The 21,487-nt window shown below is 37.4% G+C and overlaps 1 protein-coding gene across 5 annotated transcripts in view; it reads left to right on the top strand.

The window, feature by feature from the left end:
- Nucleotides 1-21,135, top strand: part of ablim3 (actin binding LIM protein family, member 3) — a 163,254-nt gene extending 142,119 nt beyond the window's left edge. For 2 of the 5 annotated variants that reach the window (XM_049483885.1, XM_049483887.1), the window contains 4 exons: nucleotides 9,401-9,430; nucleotides 10,031-10,086; nucleotides 11,461-11,521; nucleotides 11,672-12,174. In XM_049483885.1, coding sequence (XP_049339842.1) covers nucleotides 9,401-9,430; nucleotides 10,031-10,086; nucleotides 11,461-11,521; nucleotides 11,672-11,703 — 179 coding nt within the window. In that variant the 3' untranslated portion in view covers nucleotides 11,704-12,174. Of the gene's footprint in view, nucleotides 1-9,400; nucleotides 9,431-10,030; nucleotides 10,087-11,460; nucleotides 11,522-11,671; nucleotides 12,176-15,988; nucleotides 16,070-17,524 lie in introns of those variants that run through there. The other 3 variants (XM_049483889.1, XM_049483888.1, XM_049483886.1) reach the window with 3 other exon arrangements.
- The last annotated feature ends 352 nt before the right edge of the window (nucleotides 21,136-21,487 follow it).

Genomic DNA, 21,487 nt, shown 5'->3' with positions numbered 1-21,487 from the left:
GCAATATGTGACCATGGTCGTTCAGGAACAGGCAGGGGACATAGCTTACCGGCTGGAAGGGTTTTGGGTGTTTTGCACTGTGCGCAGACTGAACAAGAAACTACGAAGGTTTGAACGTCAGCTCGCATGGTTTCCCACCAGTACCGAGCTGAGATTAATTGTAGTGTGCGTGTAACACCTGGATGACCGGAAGTAAGGGCAGCATGTGCCCAGCCAATGAGCTGATCGCGAAACTGTTCAGGTACATAAATCTTGTGAGGAGGGCAACCCTCCGGAATTCGTGTGTTAACTTGACTTCTCTGAATGAGATCGTCTAGTTCCCATCTAATAGCTGCTACTTTAACAGTGGGTGGCAGAATGGGTTCGGGTTCGGAAGCGTGGCATGTGTCGTCTGGGGAACTAAAAACACGGGATAAGGCATCAGCCTTAGTATTACGGTTACCAGGACGAAATGAAATAGAAAAATTAAAACGGGAGAAAAACAATGACCAACGAGCTTGACGGGGGTTTAGGCGTTTAGCTGTACGGAGATACTCTAGATTCTTGTGATCTGTGAGAACGGTGAATGGGTGTGCAGCACCTTCCAGCCAGTGACGCCACTCTTCTAGAGCTAGTTTTACAGCCAGCAACTCTCTATCCCCTATCCCATAATTACGCTCCGCAGGTGACATTTTCCTTGAGAAGAAAGCTACGGGATGTAATTTGGGCGGTGAACCGCTGCGTTGGGAGAGTACTGCACCAATGCCAGTATTAGAAGCATCAACTTCAACAACAAAAGGTAGATCCGGATTAGGATGTTTGAGGATGGGGGCAGAAACAAAGGCGGCTTTTAACTCTTGGAAAGCCTTGTCAGCTTCAGGAGACCACTTAAGAACTTTGGTGGCATTCTTAGTTAGCGCTGTAAGGGGGGCTGCTATGGCACTAAAGTTGCGTATGAAACGCCTGTAAAAATTCGCGAATCCTAAAAAGCGTTGGAGGTCCTTGATAGATTGGGGAACAGGCCAACTAGTAACGGCATCTACCTTCGAATCATCCATAAGAACTCCTTGGGAGCTGATGACATAGCCGAGAAATGCGACTCTCTGAAGGTGGAACTCGCATTTCTCGGCTTTAGCATAAAGGTTGTTATCTAACAGCTTTTGGAGAACAGAACGAACGTGCTTGACATGTGATTCAAGATCGGGGGAATAGATCAAAATGTCGTCTATAAAAAGTGTTACGTATTTCCCAATCATGTCCCTGAATACGTCATTCATAAATGACTGAAAAACGGCGGGGGCGTTAGCGAGACCATAGCTCATAACTTGATACTCATAGTGGCCATTAGTAGTGGTAAACGCTGTTTTCCACTCGTCCCCCTCCCTAATGCGGATAAGATTATATGCACTGCGGAGATCGAGTTTGGTGAAGTAAGAGGCCGTGCGTAGTTGCTCGAGTGCACTAGGAATGAGAGGCAATGGGTAGGCAAATTTTTTAGTTATAGCATTCAACCCTCTATAATCTATACAAGGTCTCAGTCCCCCGTCCTTTTTCTTCACAAAGAAGAACCCAGAACCGACAGGGGACTTCGACGGCCGAATGAAACCTTGAGCTAACGCTTCGGTAACGTAATCATTCATAGCTTTCTCCTCATCTAAAGTAAGGGGGTAGACCCTAGCTTTGGGTAGGGTGGCACCCTCCACTAGGTCAATGGCACAGTCATAAGAACGATGCGGAGGCAATTTAGTAGCATTCTCTTTGCTAAACACTTCTAAAAAATCTGAATATTCAGGGGGTATAACAATAGGATCAGAAACTTCAGGACTCTCTACAGAAGTTGACTGAATAACTAAACTATCCAGAGCTAAACAATGTTCATGACAGTGAGTAGACCAAACCGTGATATCCCCATCGCGCCAGGAGACAGTGGGATCGTGGGTCTTCAGCCATGGCATGCCCAGGATAACTGGATGCTCGGTGCAGGGAAGCACGAAAAGTGGTAGTTCCTCAAAGTGAAGAGCGCTGGCTTGTAGAGTGATGGGCAGAGTCTGCAGGGTAACCGGCTTGGAGCGGACAGTCTTTCCATCAACAGCATGGATGGCTAATGGACGTAGAAGTTCTCTGGTGGGCACTCCATGCTCCTTAACTAGGTCCTGACTGATGAAGTTCCCCTCCGACCCGGAATCTACAAGCGCTGGGACAGAGAGCATACCAGTAGGTAACACAATATTAACAGGCAAAGAAAAACATTTAGAGCGAAGGATTGTGATGTGCTTACGATCCACGTTAGTGCGTGGAGAGCACTCCACGCGCTGTCCCAGGGCTGGAGCTTTCACAGGTCGGGTCAGGAGACCACACTCAGCCTTGAAATGCCCGGCCTCTCCACAATAAAGGCATAGGCGAAGCTGGATTCGTCGCTGCCGCTCCTCAGGAGTTAGCCGGGTTTTCTGGATATCCATGGGCTCTGGGGCAGGCAGCGCAGCTTTCTCTGGAGTGGGAGCGCGGGGCAGAGACACAGAAGTGTGTTGAGTGCGAGGACTGATCTTGGGTCGGCGCGAGAGAAGTTGATCCAACCGGATCGACAGTGAAATGAGCTGATCCAGGGTCAGGGAATCATCTCTGCAGGCTAATTCCCTCTGTATATCTGGATTAAGTCCGCATCTAAACACGTTGATCAACGCAGCGTTATTCCACCCACTACCAGCCGCGAGAGTGCGAAACTCCAGAGCGTAGGAAGCCACCGGCTTCTGACCTTGCTTAAGAGCCAGCAAAAGTTCTCCATTAGACTGTCCATAACGCGAATGATCAAAAACTGAGCGGAAAGTAGCCAAAAAGTCAGTGTAACTAGCCCCAGAAAGGTCTTCCCAAATAGCTGTAGCCCACTCGAGTGCCTTACCAGAAAGCCGTGAGATAATGAAACCGATCTTAGCTTTATCGGTTGTAGGCGGTGAATTACTGAAAAACACGGAGCATTGTAAAAAAAAACCGCTGCATTTTTCCGGATCCCCATCAAACAACTCCGGTTTAGAGACAGAAAATCCAGGCACAGAAGAGTTAGCGTTGGGCATACTGGGGGCAGCTAACGGGCTAGGGCTAGGCTCAGTTACGCCTCTGAGGTGAGCTAACAGCTCAGCTAGTTGTTGCTGCTGCGTGGTTTGCTGGCGGGCTAGCTCAGAAACAGCTTGGGTCACACCAGCGAGCGTTTGCTGGTGCTGACCGAGTAGCCTCCCCTGGTTGGCTAAACCAGATCTAATAGCCTCAGTATCTGCTATCTGATTTAGTTCGGCCGCGTATTCTGTCATGGTCAGAACAGAATAGCAGACAAGCGCAGATACTGATAAAAACAAAATGTGTTTATTATGATAATAAACAGATGAAATCAGGGTCGATACAAAAACAAGGGTGATCACCAGTAGACAGAGCAATGCAGACAAAACCATACCATAAACGAGAGACAGTCCAGAGTTCATACACAAGCAATCCAGTATCAGAGATAATCCAAGAGGCGGTGGTGAAAGTACAGTCCAGGTCATACACAAACAATCCAACATCAAAGGCAGAGGCAAGAATCGGCGTCGAGAAACAAAAAGCAAGGTCATACACAAAGTAAACTGAGACAAGAGATATGTAACGCTTTGTATGAGGATAACCTACAATACGCGGCGATGAAGTCTGTTTGGCGTGCACCTTTATAGTGCCAGTAATCAGTATTCGGGGCTTCCTGGTGGAAGCAGGTGAGGTGTCACGTGATCAGGTGAATGCGTGATGTCAGCGGGTGGTGCATTCTGGGTAGTGTAGTTGTTAACCTGAGAACCTCCGTTAGAGCTGGGTGTGGAAGGGACAGAGGAGCTAACAGCACCAGACGTGACAATTTCTTAGAGTGTAGTATAGGGAGTATACATTAAGATAGTATGGCAGTATAGGGAAAGTATGCTAGTATAGAGTAGTATAAGGGCAGTATATGCTTAGATAGTGTAGTATAAGAACTAGTATATGATATCATGGGGAAAATATGCTAGGATAGGTTTGTATAAGGAGTATAGGCTGGTATAGGGAGTATAGGCTAAGAGAGGGTTGTATAATAAGAATAGGCTAGTATAGGATAGCGTAAGGAGTATATTTTAAGAGAGGATAGTATTAGAAGTAGAAGGGAATAGAACGAATATAGAATATAGTAGGGAATATAGGGTAGTATAGGGAATATACTCTAAGTAAGGGTTGTATAAAGAGTGTAGGCTAGTATAGGGAGTATACATTAAGATAGTATGGCAGTATAGGGAAAGTATGCTAGTATAGAGTAGTATAAGGGGAGTATATGCTTAGATAGTGTAGTATAAGAACTAGTATATGATATCATGTGGAAAATATGCTAGGATAGGTTTGTATAAGGAGTATAGGCTGGTATAAGAAGTATATGCTAAGATAGGGTAGTATAAAGAGTATACACAGTGTTGGGAAGGTTACTTTTAAAATGTAATCCCTTACAGATTACTGATTACATCACTCAAAATGTAATTTGTAACGTAATCAGTTACATTACTTCAAGTGAGTAACGTAATCTGATTACTTTGGATTACTTTAAATATTGTCATTTTTTTAAGCCTGAATGAATGTAGCAAATAGATAAACAAATAAAACAGCCTTTTCAATCACTCTATAAAAATACTTATGAAACCATTTCATCAAACAATTTTATAAAACACTTCTATAAATTGATGATAAAACCATTTAAAACCAAACAATGTAACAACAACTGTAAGCTATCTATTTGCAGGTTTGCCTCCAGTGTTAATTTTGACAACAAATTGTGATTTAGTCTTAGTCATAGTCTTGTGACGAAAATAGTATTTAGTTTTAGTCACAATTTAGTCATCTGAAATGTTTTTAGTTTTAGTCGACTTAATGTCATAAGAATATAGTCGACTAAAATTACAGTAAATTTAGTCGACTAAAATGTAAAGGGTGTAAATGTAAATGATTTTTCATCAGTTCCCTTGAATTATTAACTATACACGTACACGAAATGAAACGTTTAATAACCAATTGAGTAATATTGTTAATGTTTGAAAGTGAAATATATTTATATATGATTTAATGTATATTATTATTATTATTATTATTATTATTATTATAGGTGTGTGACTATACATATTTTACATTTAAAATTTTGCTCTAGAAATCAGGTCATAAAACATCTGAATAGTTTAATTATAGTTTAAACAGAGCTGTAGATGCAAAAACTTTTAAAGGATCTAGTTTTATCTCCAGCACTAACCCAGCACACCTACTGGAGCTACAGTCTATAAATGAACACACCTTCACACACTGTGCTGTAGAGATGCTCTCAGGATGTACTGAGAGACTTCATGAGTTAAAGTGAGAAACTTATGAGAAAGTGCTGTAAGGAACTTTACACAGACTTTTGGGTTCATAGATTCACTTATTTTATTGTTTTATTTTCGTTATATTATTGAGTTCCTTTCTGACCTGCTGCTGATTTAACACTAGCTATATCTTTCCCACTGTGAGACTAAACAGATGATCGGATCTTAATGAGTTAGGGTTCTGTATCAGTTCTGTGTTTTAGTGCACTGCCGAGTTAAACACATCAGCTCATGAAATAACATCAGTATTAAAACGCGGATCTCTGCATGGAGATCTGTGTGACTCTGGTCTGCAGAAGCTGAAAGATTAGTGGTGTTTTTACCGGAGATGGAGTCGCTCCACGCGGTTTACACGTTATCTTGTTTTTCGCGACGTCAAAAGAGAAATATATCGCCCCTCTCTCTCTCTCTCCCTGCTGTACACTGTGGAGTTAACTTCCAGTCGAGCTCCGTATCGACAGTTTAATTCCGCGCGGCGCTGCTGCAGGAGAGGCGGGTACTCCACCTTCGCTAAAGTAGCAGTGATTGGATCTCTTCCTAACTGGTCCCTACCTTTCACAGACCTAAATCAGTTCTGATTGGATTTCGTCCCTGCCAAACATTTTCGTCTCGTTTTTATTCGTTGACCAAAATGTCAGTTAATTTCGTCTCGTTGTGTGAGCGTGGAGCCGCTGTGAGCCGCTGCCCCTCCTTCCCTGTCATATCAGAGCGTATTCACCGCAAAATGTTATTTGCGTTTTGTCAGTGTTGGATTGGAAGAGCAAAAATAGGAAAGTACCGCAATGTAACCCTTTTATTTTAGCAGAGTAACTGTAATCTGATTACCACTTACTGAAGCAGTAACTGTAACGGATTACAGTTACTCATAATTTGTAATCTGATTACGTAACGCCGTTACATGTAATCCGTTACTTCCCAACACTGAGTATACAGTAGTATAGGTAGTATATGTTAAGAGGGTTGTATAAGGAGTATAGGATAGTAAAGGGAGTATATATTAAGATGGGTTAGTAAAAAGACTATAGGCTAGTATATGATAGTTGAGGGAGCATATGCTAAGAGAGGGTAGTATAAAGAGTGTAGGATAATATTAGGAGTATAGGCTAAGTAAGGTAGGTAGTAGGGGTGCGGGGCTATTATAGGGTAGTATAGGGAGTATATGCTAAGGTAGGGTAGTATAAGGAGTATAGGCTAGTATGTAAGGGTATAGGGAGTAGATGCTAAGATAAGGTTGTATAAGGAGTATAGGGTAGTATAGGGTGGTACAGGGTAGTATGGGGAGTATATGCTAAGATAAGGTTGTATAAGGAGTATATGCTATCATAGGGTAGTTTTGGGAGTATATGTTAAGATAGGGTAGTATAAGGAGTATAGGATAGTTTAGGGTAGTAAAAGGAGCATAGGCTAAGAGAGGGTTGTATAAGGAGTGTATGCCAGTTTAGGGTAGTATAAGGAGTATAGTATGGTAGTATAGGGTTGTATAGGGTGTATATTCTAAGATAAGGGAGTATAGGCTAGTATAGGGTAGTATAGGGAGTATAGGGAGTATAGGCTAGTATAGGGTAGTATAGGGAGTATAGGGAGTATAGGCTAGTATAGGGTAGTATAGGGAGTATATGCTAAGATAGGATAGTATAAGGACTATAGACTAGTATAGGGTAATATAGGGAGTATAGGCTAGTATAGGGTAGTATAGGGAGTATATGCTAAGATAGGATAGTATAAGGACTATAGACTAGTATAGGGTAATATAGGGAGTATAGGCTAGTATAGGGTAGTATAAGGAGTATATGCTAAGATAGGATAGTATAAGGGCTATAGACTAGTATAGGGTAATATAGGGAGTATAGGCTAGTATAGGGTAGTATAGGGAGTATAGGCTAGTATAGGGTAGTATAGGGAGTATAGGCTAGTATAGGGTAGTATAGGGAGTATAGGCTAGTATAGGGTAGTATAGGGAGTATAGGCTAGTATAGGGTAGTATAGGGAGTATAGGCTAGTATAGGGTAGTATAGGGAGTATAGACTAGTATAGGGTAGTATAGGGAGTATAGACTAGTATAGGGTAGTATAGGGAGGATATGCTAAGATAGGATAGTATAAGGACTATAGACTAGTATAGGGTAGTATAGGGAGTATAGGCTAGTATAGGGTAGTATAGGGAGTATAGGGTAATATAGGGAGTATAGGCTAGTATAGGGTAGTATAGGGAGTATAGGCTAGTATAGGGTAGTATAGGGAGTATAGGCTAGTATAGGGTAGTATAGGGAGTATAGGCTAGTATAGGGTAGTATAGGGAGTATAGGCTAGTATAGGATAGTATAAGGACTATAGACTAGTATAGGGTAATATAGGGAGTATAGGCTAGTATAGGGTAGTATAGGGAGTATAGGCTAGTATAGGATAGTATAAGGACTATAGACTAGTATAGGGTAGTATAGAGAGTATATGGATTGAAAGCTCTTTCTCTCTCTCTCTCCTGTTCTCTCTCGACACTGTTCTCTGTTTCTCACACTTGCAGTGTAGTAGTCAGTGACCTTTCCATACCTGGAGCAATGAAGCAGAAAATGTGCGTTTTGCTTTGTTTATTACCAGCTCACATCCCTGGAGGGGAAAAGGGGGAGGGGCACAGAGAGATAGAGATAGAGAAACAGAAAGATAGAGGTAGTGGGAGATAGAGAGATGGTGTGATAGTACTAACAGTTATGACAGTGGATTTCTTTGTAGTACAGCAGTGATTCGTGATTCTGTGTTGGCCCTGACCCAATTACACTCCAGCACAAAGCGATTGGCTTGTGTTTGACTGTGTATACTCAGATACTCGTTTTGCTTACTCTCTCTCTCTCTCTCTCTCTCCTTGCTCGTGTGCGGGCCGTTCTCCTCATTTCTATTTTGGTGTCTCTCATGGGGGGCTACACAAAGCAGCTGGAATTTTTCCTCCTTTCTCTCTCCTTCTCTGTCTTTCTCGCTTTCTCTTTCTTTATCTATTGTCCTCCCTTTCTTCAGCATGTCCGTAGCCCTTCCCTATAGGTTTACAGGTGCTGACTTTAGGGGGTAGCAGTGGCTCAGAGGTTTGAACCCTGGGTTACTGATGACAAGGTCACTCCACCAGGTCAAGCAATGAAAAGATGCTCCACACAAACACTAGTAACCTTAGCAAATAATTGTTCCCACTTAAATATTTGGTCCAGGAGTAAAGGCATAAATCAACCAAAAGCAGTGTGTAAGACTGGTGGAGGAGAATATGATGCCAAGATGCATGAAAACTGTGATTAAAACCAGGGTTACTGTACGTGTCCACATGCACTTTTCTTCAACGTATGTCGCAGTTTGTTGTCGATCTCTTGGCTCTCTGTTTTTTTTTTATTATTCAAAAGAAGCAACAGATATAGTCAATCATAAGTTTAGGATTTTTATCATTTTTTAATCAACCTCATCGTATCTATGATTCTATGAAACCATATTTATTCACTTGAATAAAGTTGAGCTCTGCTGAACTTTTTTGCTTATTGGTGCAACTAGGTTTAGTGCAACACAACCCAGCATGCGCCACAGCATGCGGCAGTTCTCTCTATTGAAATTAATACGCTGCATTGTTTTATTTGGATGAAATGCTGTCAGTAGATTACTTTCTCTCTCTCTCTCTCTCTCTCTCTCTCTCTCTCTCTCTCTCTCTTGACAGTGCACTTTATAATCACCTTATGTATGAATTCTACCAGTCAGGAATTAAGGAGCCGTAAAGTCACTCCACTGAAGTACAGAATCAAATCATCAAATGTATTTGTATAGCGCTTTTTACAACTGATGTTGTCACAAAGCAGCTTTACAGAAATGTGATCACAGGCTAGGTTGTGATCTAAGGCTAGGTTCAGCAGCATTAGCGTTAGCATTAGCCGCTCACCATCCTTACTAGTGTCACTTAATGTGCCTTATAATCCGGTGCACTTTATAGTCAGAACAATACAGTAGATTATTTGCATGGTTTGTAAGTCATTATTGTGGGGAAGCCTCATATTTCTGCCTTTCTTTCTTTTTCAGCTCCTCAGGCGCCCTACCCAGCGGAAAACGGTGAGTAACTGCTCGCCTTTACTGTGTGTTTGCTTATTGTTTCATGCCACTGAAGCACTCAATCACTGCTTTTATCCTTTTTACCCTCTTTTTACTATACTCATAATATTATTTTTCATTCTCTTTGTCATGAAAGCCGAATGAATTCCGATTTGATCGTCCAGACAGTGTCACATTGCCTCAAATCATATTGAGGAGGTCCAGTTCGGAATTAAAGATATATTTTTACATCAAATGCACTAATTTGCTTCATTTACACAGACACACAAACCACACAACTTTGTCATATTTGACTTTGTCAAATATAGAAGAAATTATAGAATAGAAATGCTGCTAAACCTGCATACCCAACAGATGAAGTCTTTATTGCTAAAAAAAAAATGCACATTTCTAGGGTTATTTATACTAGTTTGGGTTATATATTCTCTGTATAGGAGATGTGGGAGCTGTAGGTTAAGGTGAGGGTTTGGTGGGAGAAGTGAAAGAGGTGCTTTGCTGTATTACTGTATCATGCCGCCCTCTAGTGCTCACTGCAGCATTTAAATACTGAAAAATGCTGTAAATTGAGATGAGATTTGTTCTGTGTTTGTTCATTTTCAGATTACATTTCCAAATCAGCGTCTTTACCAGGGTATGGCAGGAACGGAATACACAGGGTAAGATTTTTATTATTTATATATATATATATATATATATATATATATATATATATATATATATATATATATATATATATATATATACAGATGCATCTCAAAAAATAGAATATTATTGAAAAGTTACTTTATTTCAGTAATTCAGTTCAAAATGTGAAACTCATCAACTTTATTATATAGAGACATGTCTGTCATCTGCTGGTGTTGATCCACTGTGTTTTATTATCAAGTCTAAAGTCAGTGCAGTTTTGTTTTCCTGCAAAATCTTACAGCACTTCATGCTTCCCTCTTCTACTGACAACTTTTATGGAGATGCAGATTTTATTTTCCAGCAGGACTTGGCACACTGCCCACACTGCCAAAAGTACCAATTGGTCTTATATAATATTCACATTTTCTGAGACACTGATTTTTGGGTTTTCATTGGGCTGTAAGCTTCATAATCATCAACAATAAAAGATATAAACACTTAAAATAGATCACTCTGTGTATAATACTAATCTATATAACATTTCGCATTTTGAACTAAATTACTGAAATAAAGTAACTTATCAATGATATTCTATTTTTTTGGAGATGCACTAATATGTGTATATATACGTGGAAATAGTGCAAAATTCAGTGTACAAACTTTTGAAGTTACTTTTTGCCAGCAAAAAATCGTAATTTTAGTATTGTTAAAATAAAAAAAATATGTGTTTATTGTAAAAACACATGAAAAAACATATTGTTTAAAAAAGGGGGTTAGAGGATTTTTAGCAAACAATTAATTGGTTAACAGCTTACAGCTGGTAATTAACAAAGTAAAATTGGTTTTAAAAAATGTCAATTTACAAATCTTTAGTCTGTAATAAAGCTGTAAAGCTGGAACAGATGGTGTTACTGCTGTTACTCTCTACTGCAGCAGCATTTACACACTTACACACTTCTAGCACATTCACACTTTCATCATCATAATAACTAGAAAAAGACACAGATAAAACACAGAGAACTCTGTAACTATTAAAAGCAGAAGTTCTTTTCTTTAGATTAGAAATTACAGATGAAGCCAGAGAGCGGTGAGTACTGTTTCCTACACCTTCAAATAAAGACTCTTAGAAACTGGAGAAAAAAAACTGCTACAGGAAGACGTCTGGCTGACCCACATGGAAACAGCAGCTTTAGCCTTTAGCTCAGATTAACATGATTAAGAACTGAGTCTCAGTTTCAGCAGAGAATAAAATGCAGTTATAAAGTTTTTGATAAGATAAAGATAAAATAGCTACTGGACTACTAAACAATAGGGCTGTTCTAAAACATGCGTCCCTACTCATAGCACAGAATTCAGAAAGTTAGTTTAACTTTAATTTTCTGATAATACTGTTTGTTTTCCAGCAGCAAAATGCAGATTACTTTGAGTATGACAGCAGTAACGCAGTGAACTGGGGAATCAGAGGTGAGTAGTAGCGGCTTTGTTGTGGCATTAGCTGTGCTGCTAAATTATACTCATTTTCCTGTAATTTTAGGGTTGTAAACTGCTGTCATAAACAGAAGCTTAGAGAGTGTGTGTTAATGCTTATCTTTATCTTTTTCTTTCCTCCTGCAGAATACACGGTGAGTGTGTGTGCTGTGAGCTAAAACATCCTGAAACACACACATCTACCAAACACACCTAACCCAACCACACACCATCTCTAATCAGCAGCAGTGGGTTTACGGTACAGTATTCAGTGAGTTCAGTGGCTTGGAAACGTATTCATAACCCTTAATTTTTCACATTTTGTCACCTTATAGCCACAACATTAAATGTATTTTATTTATATAGAGATTTTAAGTGACAGATCAGCACAAAGTAGCACATAATTATAAATTGGAATGATAATGATATATGTTTTTTTTATGTATTTTTAATGTTTAATTAATGTTTTATTTTTGACATGTTTATTAAATGTATTTTATTAAGATTTTAGGTTAATAGATCAACACAGAGTAGCACATACCTGTGAATTGGAATGATAATGATATATATATATATATTTTAAATGTATTTTTAATGTTTAATTAATGTTTTATTTTTTACATATTTATCAAATGTATTTTATTGAGATTTTAGGTGATAGATCAACACAGAGTAGCACATAACTGTGAATTGGACTAATAATGGTATATGTTCTGTATGTTTTTTAATTGTTTAATTAATGTTTTTATTTGTACATGTTTTTTTAATTTTTTTTATTAAGATTTTAGGTGATAGATCAACACAAAGTAGCACATAATTGGGATGATAATTATATGTTTTTTAATGTATTTTTAATGTTTAATTAATATTTAAATTTTTACATATTTATTACATGTATTTTATTAAGATTTTAGGTGATAGATCAACATAAAGTAGCACATAATTGTGAATTGGACTGATAATGATATATGTTCTTTATGTTTTTTTTATGTTTAATTGATGTTTTTATTTGTACAGTTTTTTTTTATGTTTTTTATTAAGATTTTAGGTGATAGATCAACATAAAGTAGCACATAATTGGAAATTGGGATGATAATGATATGTTTTTTTTAAATGTATTTTTAATGTTTAATTAATATTTGAATTTTTACATATTTATTAAATGTATTTTATTGAGATTTTAAGTCATAGATCAACACAAAGTAGCACACAATTGTGAATTGGAACCAAAATTATACGTTTTTTTTTTATTTTTTTTTAAATCAAATGGAAATCTGTGAAAAATGTGATGTGCAAAAGTATTCAGCACCAATTTACTCTGAAACCCCTAAATAAAATCCAGTGCCTTTAGAAGTCTTGGCTTAATTAGTTAACAGAGTTAATCCTGCTGTGTGTAATTTAGTCTCAGTATAAATACAGCTGTTCTGTGTAGGCCTCAGTGGTTTGTTATAGAGAAAACACTAGTGAACAAACAGCATCGTGAAGACCAAGAAGAAACTCACCAGACAGGTCAGAAAAGATACAGTTGTGGAGAAGAAGTTTAAAGCAGGTTTAAATTACAAAAAAACATGTCTCAAGCTTTAAGCATTCCAAAGAGAACTGTACACTCAATCCATCATCCAAAAATGACTGAGGTGCACCCAAACTGACAGATTGAGCAAGGAGAACGCTGGCCAGAGAAGCAGCCAGGAGGCCCATGGTCACCCTGGAGGAGCTGCAGAGATCCACAGCTTAGGTGGATCAGGGAAATCTGTCCGCAGGACACACTAAAAGTCAAATACTCCATAATTCTGCTCTTTGTGAAGACCAAAGTTGCTCTTTTTGTCCTCCAAATGCAAAGCACTATATGTGGCAAAAAGTAAGACTGCTCATCATCCTAAACACACCATCATCCCCACTGTGAAACATGGTGGTGGCAGCATCAGCATCGTGCTGTATGGATGCTTTACTTCAGCAGGGACAGATTTAGGAAGCTGGTTGATAAAAAGATGAATGAAGTTAAATACAGGACAGTCCTGGATTGAGAAAATCTTTTGGAGTATGTTAAAGACTTGAGACTGGGAAGGAGATTCACCTTCCGTCAAGACAATGACCCTAAACATACAGCCAGAACTACAGTGGAATGATTTAAATCAGAGTATATTTATGTGTTAGAATGATACAGTCTTAAATCGTATTAAGCTTCTGTGGCAAGACATGAAAATTGCTGTTCATAGATGCTCTCCATCCAACCTGAGCTGTTTTATAAAGAAGAATGGGGCACAAATCCCAGTCTTTAGATCCAAAAAGCTGGTAGAGACAAACCCCAAAAGATCTTTAGCTGTAAATGCAGTGAATGGTGGCTTTACTAAGTATGGACAGTGTTTGTACAGTCAATAAAAACCTGGAAAAGTCATGGAACTTGGGAAACAATACATTGCTCTACAAACTTTTGTGTTTCCATTTATTGATGAAGAAAAGCTTTTTTAATCTAACAAATACATCAGCTCAGAGTTAGATCAGTAGTTAAGCCCTACACTATGGAGCTCTCAGGATTTGACACACATTTTATTATTATTGAAGACTGAATTATTGTGTCTTTTTTTTAATCAAATTCATTTTAGACCTACTGTAACCAATTTAGATTGTAGTTGATAAGTTGTTATAATGTTTGGTTTTATTGTCCATGACTGCACTGCTATTGTTAAATCATATGGTCATGAAAATGTGCTTTGAAGTCACGGACAAGTCATGGAAATGTATTGGTTAAAAACTGTATGAAACTATAGGATTGATATATGGGATTAATACTTTTGCACATCACACTTTTCTCATTTTTAATTTATGATTAAAATGTTGAAAATTGTGTATCATTATCATTTTTTTCCACTTCACAATGATGTGCTACTTGTGTTGTGTGTTGTTCTGTCACCTAAAATCTCAATAAAATAAATTTTAGTTTGTGGTTGCAAGGTGACAAAATGTAAAAAAAAAAAAAATAAATAAAATAAAAAAGTTCAAGGGGGATGAATACTTTTGCAAGGCACTGTAAGTAAAACAGCTTCCCTGGTTGATTCCCCCCCGGGACTGGGTGCCTGGGGGTCGGGGGACTGGGGCAGAACAGCCGGGGGGTCACAGCAGGGGTGCGGGGGTCAGTGTGACCCCTGGGCAGGAATGTGGCTGTCTAGCCCGAGGCATGCAGCTTCCTGTCTTTGTCACGGCTGCTGTGTTAGAGAGCTGTAATGAGATTTGAGGTGATTGGGGTGATTTTTTTTTGCATTGTTGCTGTAATGGGAGGAAGTAGGGGGTCTAATGGGGGTCCTAAATCCTGAAAAAAATACCCAGCTTATCTACAGAACCACTACAGACCAGGACTGTCACTCTTAGTTATATTATCAATTTTATTTTGACAGATAATATACAGGTGCATCTCAAAAAATTAGAATATCATTGAAAAAATAAGAGACCACTTAAAAATTATTTTTTAAGTTTCTTTGATTTTACCAAATTGAAAACATCTAGAATAGAATCAAGAGGAAGATGGATGATCACAAGCCATCAAACCAAACTGAACTGCTTGAATTTTTGCACCAGGAGTAAAGCAGCATAAAGTTATCCAAAAGCAGTGTGTAAGACTGGTGGAGGAGAACATGATGCCACGATGCATGAAAACTGTGATTAAAAACCAGGGTTATTCTACCAAAATTAAAGCTCTGCATCTTGTTTGTTATTTTTTAGCCATTTCTCATTTTCTGCAAATAAAATTATTTGGAATTTGGGAGAAATTTTGTCTGTAGTTTATAGAATAAAACAACAATGTTCATTTTACTCAAACATAAATCTATAAATAGCAAAATCAGAGAAACTGATTCAGAAACTAAAGAAATGCTCTCTTCATTTTTACAGAGCTGTAGACGTACTACACACAGAGTGATTATAGTTATATAATTATAATATAATATAAGACCAATTGGTACTTTTGGCAGTGTGGCCAGTGTGCCAAGTCCTGCTGGAAAATGAAATCCGCATCTCCATAAAAGTTGTCAGTAGCAGAGGGAAGCATGAAGTGCTGTAAGATTTTGTGAGAAAATAAAACTGCACTGACTTTAGACTTGATAATAAAACACAGTGGATCAACACCAGCAGATGACATGTCTCTCCAAAACCATCACTGATTCCCCTTTTGCTTTTATGGAGATGCGGATTTCATTTTCCAGCAGGACTTGGCACACTGACCACACTGCCAAAAGTACCAATTGATGCTATATAATATAACATTTGCACAAGTGACTGGTTAAAGTTACACACGTATCCCACAGAATATAGTTCGTTAATAGTGCAGAGTCCTGTCCCATGACATTTGGCGTGTCAGTGTCTGATATGTCTGAGTATATGCGAAGAAAAAAAAACAATTTGAGCCAATCAAATCCAAGAATGATTTAATGCACTGCAGTTCACTGACTGATTAACTGCCACTGTTTGCAGGTTTACCCCTATGAGGCTCTGATCGTGACCACCAGGGGGCGAAACCGCCTGCCGAAGGATGTGGACAGAGCCAGACTGGAGGTGAGTTATACCTAAAAATCATTGTATATTTATATACAGTACCAGTCAAAAGTTTGGACACACCTTCTCATTCAATTTATTTTTTTATTTAACTTAATTTTCTACATTGTAGATTAATATTAAATACATAAAACAATTAAATAGACACAAACTTCCAAATTTACCTGTTAACTACAGAGGTGTCAAGTAAAGCATAAGTTAAGTTTTGTTTATCTATACTTTACTGTAATCTTTTGTACATTTTCACACAATTATCTAAACCTTTTACTCCATGCATTTAATTAAAAACAGCCTTGTTACTCCTATTTCATTTCAGCTGGTTTTCATTCAGGCTTCTCATCGTTCAATAAAAACCCCCTATCCAGATAAATCTCTCCATCCAGATAGAGTGAATCTGATTGTGATTGGATGTAGAGGAGTATAAAAATATACCATTCTGACTCCCTATTGGTTTATACTGTGATCCATCACACCTGCACACAACCCCCCCCCCCCCCAAACACACACACACACACACTCCAGTAAGAACATAGCAGACGTATGTAGTCTAGTATGAAGATGATCCGTGCAGAGACTCAAGAGAACTCCAGACAAACTCCAGTCCAACTAAACTTCTTTAATATATTTACATTCTACTAAAATATATTTATATTTTAATAAGCATGTCAATCAATCAATCAATCAATCATTTAACCTTTTTTTTTACTTAAAAACATCGAGGGTGACCCTCATTTACATGTTACCGAGCATTTACAGGCATCAAAGAGATTGAAAACATTTAATAATAATTTAGGAAATAATAAGAAATAAAATAGAAAAAAAAGAAGTACTAATTTAAAATCAAAATTATATAATCTATGTGTAAAACAGAACATTCCAAAGTACCATAAAAAAATTAATTGACAAATTTGTAAAATTTAAATATATAAAAGGGATATAAAATATCTAAAAGTAAAGTAAAATGTTGAGAATGATAAGAAATGATGATAAAAACAAATAATAGAACTAAGAACATAAGAATGAAAATATAAAACATTAGAATAAAAAAAGTAATAATAAGTAAAAACAAATAAATTAAATAAATTAAATATTAAAATAAGAAAAAGATAAACTAATAAAAAAATCTAATTTAAAACACTTTCACAGGCTTTCTGATGGTGATTAGTTTAAAGCTTCCCAAATTATTATATCAACATTATCATTATAATATTTTAACGTTATTCTCATTATATTAACTTTAGGAAAAATGATTTTTGGGGGGCGGGTAGTGCACTATAGGACTCTTGTATAGGACTATAAGCTTTTGTACTTAATGGCTTTATTTTTCTTCCTAAAATTAGTTTTACTTTTATGAAAGCAGTGCTTTTTTTAAACACTTTTACCTAAGTTGATACTTCTTCAGTATTTTATAAATTTTATTAGTATTTTATTGGTTTGTTTTCTCTTTTTTTTCAGAGGCATCTTTCTCCTGAGGAGTTCTACCAGGTGTTTGGGATGACCATGGCGGAGTTTGACCGGTTGGCACTGTGGAAGAGGAACGAGATGAAGAAGCAGGCCAGACTCTTCTAGAGCTGATCCTACTGTACCTGTGGAGACAGAGCCACGCCCACCTGTCCAAGCTAGCCAATCACATACTGCCTCCTCACCACACCCACACACACAAACACATACAGTACAGGCCAAACTTTTGGACACACCTTCTCTTTTTCAATGCGTTTTCTGTATTTTCATGATTATTTACATTGTAGATTCTCACTGAAGCCTCAAAACTATGAATGAACACATGTGGAGTTTTATGTACTTAACAAAAAAAGGTGAAATAACTAAAAAAAACATGTTTTATATTCTAGTTTCTTCAATATTACCACCCTTTGCTTTGATTACTGCTTTGCACACTCTTTGCATCATTCTCTTAATGAGCTTCTTTAAGAGGTGGCCACCTGAAATCAAACGTTTTCCAACAGTCTTGAAGGAAGGAAGGAGTTCCCAGAGGTGTTTATTAGCACTTGTTGCTCCTTTGTCTTCTTCACTCTTTGCTCCAGCTCACCCCAAACCATCTGGATTGGGTTCAGGTCCGGTGACTGTGGAGGTTCAGCTCATTTTTTGTTAAAAACATAAAACTCCACATGTGCTCATTCATAGTTTTGATGCTTCAGTGAGAATCTACAATGTAAATAGTCATGAAAATAAAGAAAAGGTGTGTCCAAACTTTTGGCCTGTACTGTACAAATACACACACACACACACACTCATCTCCCAAAAGGACAGCAGAAGCACTGTGCCACCGGACATGTGACGGGCACACACTTAGTATTAAATGGACCAGGATCTGTGAGAGGAACCAGAACCAGAGAACCAGAACTCAGAATAAAAAAAAACGAGGAGGACCTGAGGTCATATTTTTTTTTTTTTTTTTTTTTTTCCTCTTTTTTAATGTTACATTTTCATTTTTCCGTTTCTGAATGGAGTCTATAAGGAGTCAGATGTAAAGATTTGGGGATTTTGCCTTATATATTCTGTATTTTGGGTTAACTTGCACCAGCAGAGTGAATAGAATATAGACACTATATTGATCACAGATGTCCCTCATTGTTTATCTCTTGTGTAAACACACTAATAGTGCATTTTATTTAGTGTTGTTTCTTGTTAAGATATGGCAAGTCGTTTTAGCCTGCCGTCGCTGTCCAATAAAAAAAAGCGACTCAGTTCTGATACATCAGCTCACAGAAGCAGCCTTGTGCTGATCCACATCACCCTAGGAGTGATGTGGGGAAAGAGCACCATCTACTGTACCCACCCAGAGAGAGCAAGACCAATTATGCTCTCTCAGGGCTTTGGTAGCTGATGGCAAGCTGCATAAACAGGATTCGAACCAGCAAACTACTAATCATAGTGGCAGGGCTTTAGACCGCTGGACCACTCGGAGCCCGAAGTCAATGTAAGATTATTATTTAATTATTTAAAATTATTTAATACCTTAAACGTAAAATCGACAAAAATGAAGATACTTGTTTTTTATTGGACAGCGACGTTATATTGACACCAGTGGTACAAGACATAAAAAAACTCTAATTCAAGATCTTTATAAGGAAAGGATGGGCAATATGGTTTAAGTATTGTATTGTATGTACAAAATTTAAATACATTTTTTTAGGATACTCAGTTTATCACAATATTTTGATGTGTAGACAAAATGTACAACTCTGGAAAAATTAAGACACCACTTCAGTTTCTGAATCAGTTTCTCTGATTTTGCTATTTATAGGTTTATGTTTGAGTAAAATGAACATTGTTGTTTTATTCTATAAACTACAGACAACATTTCTCCCAAATTCCAAATAAAATATTGTCATTTAGAGCATTTATTTACAGAAAATGAGAAATGGCTGACATATCAATAAATATGCAGAGCTTTCAGACCTCAAATAATGTAAAGAAAACATGTTTTCTTAAAATTCATAACATTTTCAGTTCAGAAATCAATATTTGGTGGAATAATCCTGGTTTTTAATCACAGTTTTTTTTCATGCATCTTGCCATCATGTTCTCCTCCACCAGTCTTACACACTGCTTTTGGATAACTTTATGCTGCTTTACTCCTGGTGCAAAAATTCAAGCAGTTCAGTTTGGTGGTTTGATGGCTTGTGATCATCCATCTTCCTCTTGATTATATTCCAGAGGTTTTCAATTTGGTAAAATCAAAGAAACTCTTCATTTTTAAGTGAACTCTTTAAGTTTCATCCAATTAAACATAATTTTTATCACTGAGTTTTTTTAAGCATTGATGGCAGTACGCTAAGAAAATTTCTAAATTACTATATGCAAAAATATTGATAGTTTCTACTAGTAAAACGTGTTAAAGATGATAATACAGAGATTTAGAAACTATGATATGGCTTCTATTGTTGGCTATTACTGGTGTCATTTTGAGCTAAACGTATTTCTTTCATATCGTGGACCATTTTGCAGCTTATATTGCGACATGCAGCAGAAGGAAAGTGAAATATTGTAGGTTAGACTGATGGAAAAGTGCAAGCTTTTGCGAGACTCAGAAACCAAAGTTTGACAGTGGTGTGTGATGAAATGAAAAATGAAGGAAAATTTAAGAAAAGGGAAGCAAGTTAATGAGCAGCACTCTGAAGTGCTAATGTTGGTACTACGGACTCAGCGAGTACTGAATGTACTTTTCTTGTTTTTTCGTTTTTTTGTTTCTTCAGAAAAACAGATTATTATTAAAGGATTATTAGAGATGTGCTGAACCATCCGTAGGGTTTAGAGATGATGGTAGCGGTAGGTAGGCATCAGTGGCTAGTTTAACATTATTTCTTGCAATCTTCAAGAAAAATATAAAAGTTTATAAAATATGAGAAGTTCTATAAGAGGGTCATGTGGTGCGATTGCTCACACTAGTATAACTATGCTCTATAATACCATTCTATACGTCTGAGGTCTCTTCTTTTATTTTTTTTTTTATTTTTTTTTTCAGCAGCCTCTGTTTTATGGCTTCATTGCTTTAGGTTTAAGCACTCGTATGATGTTTTACATTATTTGCTCTTAATTGCCATTAAGAAAATTAATTGTGATTATTATGGATTGTTTGGACAATCAGAAAGGCGTCCTTTACGATGTGTAATTTTTTTCTAGAGTGTGCATCTGACTATTGCAACAAATAACAGAACTGACCACTATTGCACTTAATTAGGACCTAATAGTGATGTCCGTCATGCCAAGGGATAATTCATGATGTGCTTTGTGTGTAAATTACCTTAGTTTTGGACCTCGCAAACAAACAGAAAAACAAATAATCAAAGGAACAGGTGAGACGTCTCTTTGTGTTGCGCCTCGGCGTGTAGTGTTTACCACCTGTTCGCCGTTAGAATGTTATGGAGTGTTCGACCAACTTCATAGTCAGGTAGGAGGTTTAAACTTAGAACTTATTTTTTTGACTCTCCCTTTTTTTAAAAACAGTACAGCTACCTATCTAGCTAACTTTATTTATCTGTCAGTACAGTTTCAGCAAAACGATGTACATCTTATATTTAAATAAAAAGGTTGTTTCTTGTGTACGGGTGCTTTGGCTGTGTCATTTTTATGTGTGATTGTAATGATGACATACAACATGTAAGTGATAACAATATTAGAGTGAAATAATTAAACCCTAAGCCACATGGCTTTCATTATGAAAAAACCTTTCTAACACCTTGCAAGTCAGACTTTTGACAATTAAAAAGAAATAAAAACCATGTATCATTTTCATTCCTCTTCACAATAATGCACTACTTTGTGTTGTTCTATCACCTAAAATCTACAGTGGCTAAAAAAGCCCAACGCAATGCAAATTCACTTTTTAAGTTATGGGAACGAGTTAATTAAATCATAGCCATTAAGGAGTGCCCATGACTGCGTAAGGAAGGTAAA

The sequence above is a fragment of the Astyanax mexicanus genome, chromosome 10 (genome assembly GCF_023375975.1).
Source record: "Astyanax mexicanus isolate ESR-SI-001 chromosome 10, AstMex3_surface, whole genome shotgun sequence".
Classification (NCBI taxonomy): domain Eukaryota; kingdom Metazoa; phylum Chordata; class Actinopteri; order Characiformes; family Acestrorhamphidae; genus Astyanax; species Astyanax mexicanus.
Note: the sequence above shows the minus strand (reverse complement) of the source record. Positions and strands in the feature narration are given on the sequence as shown.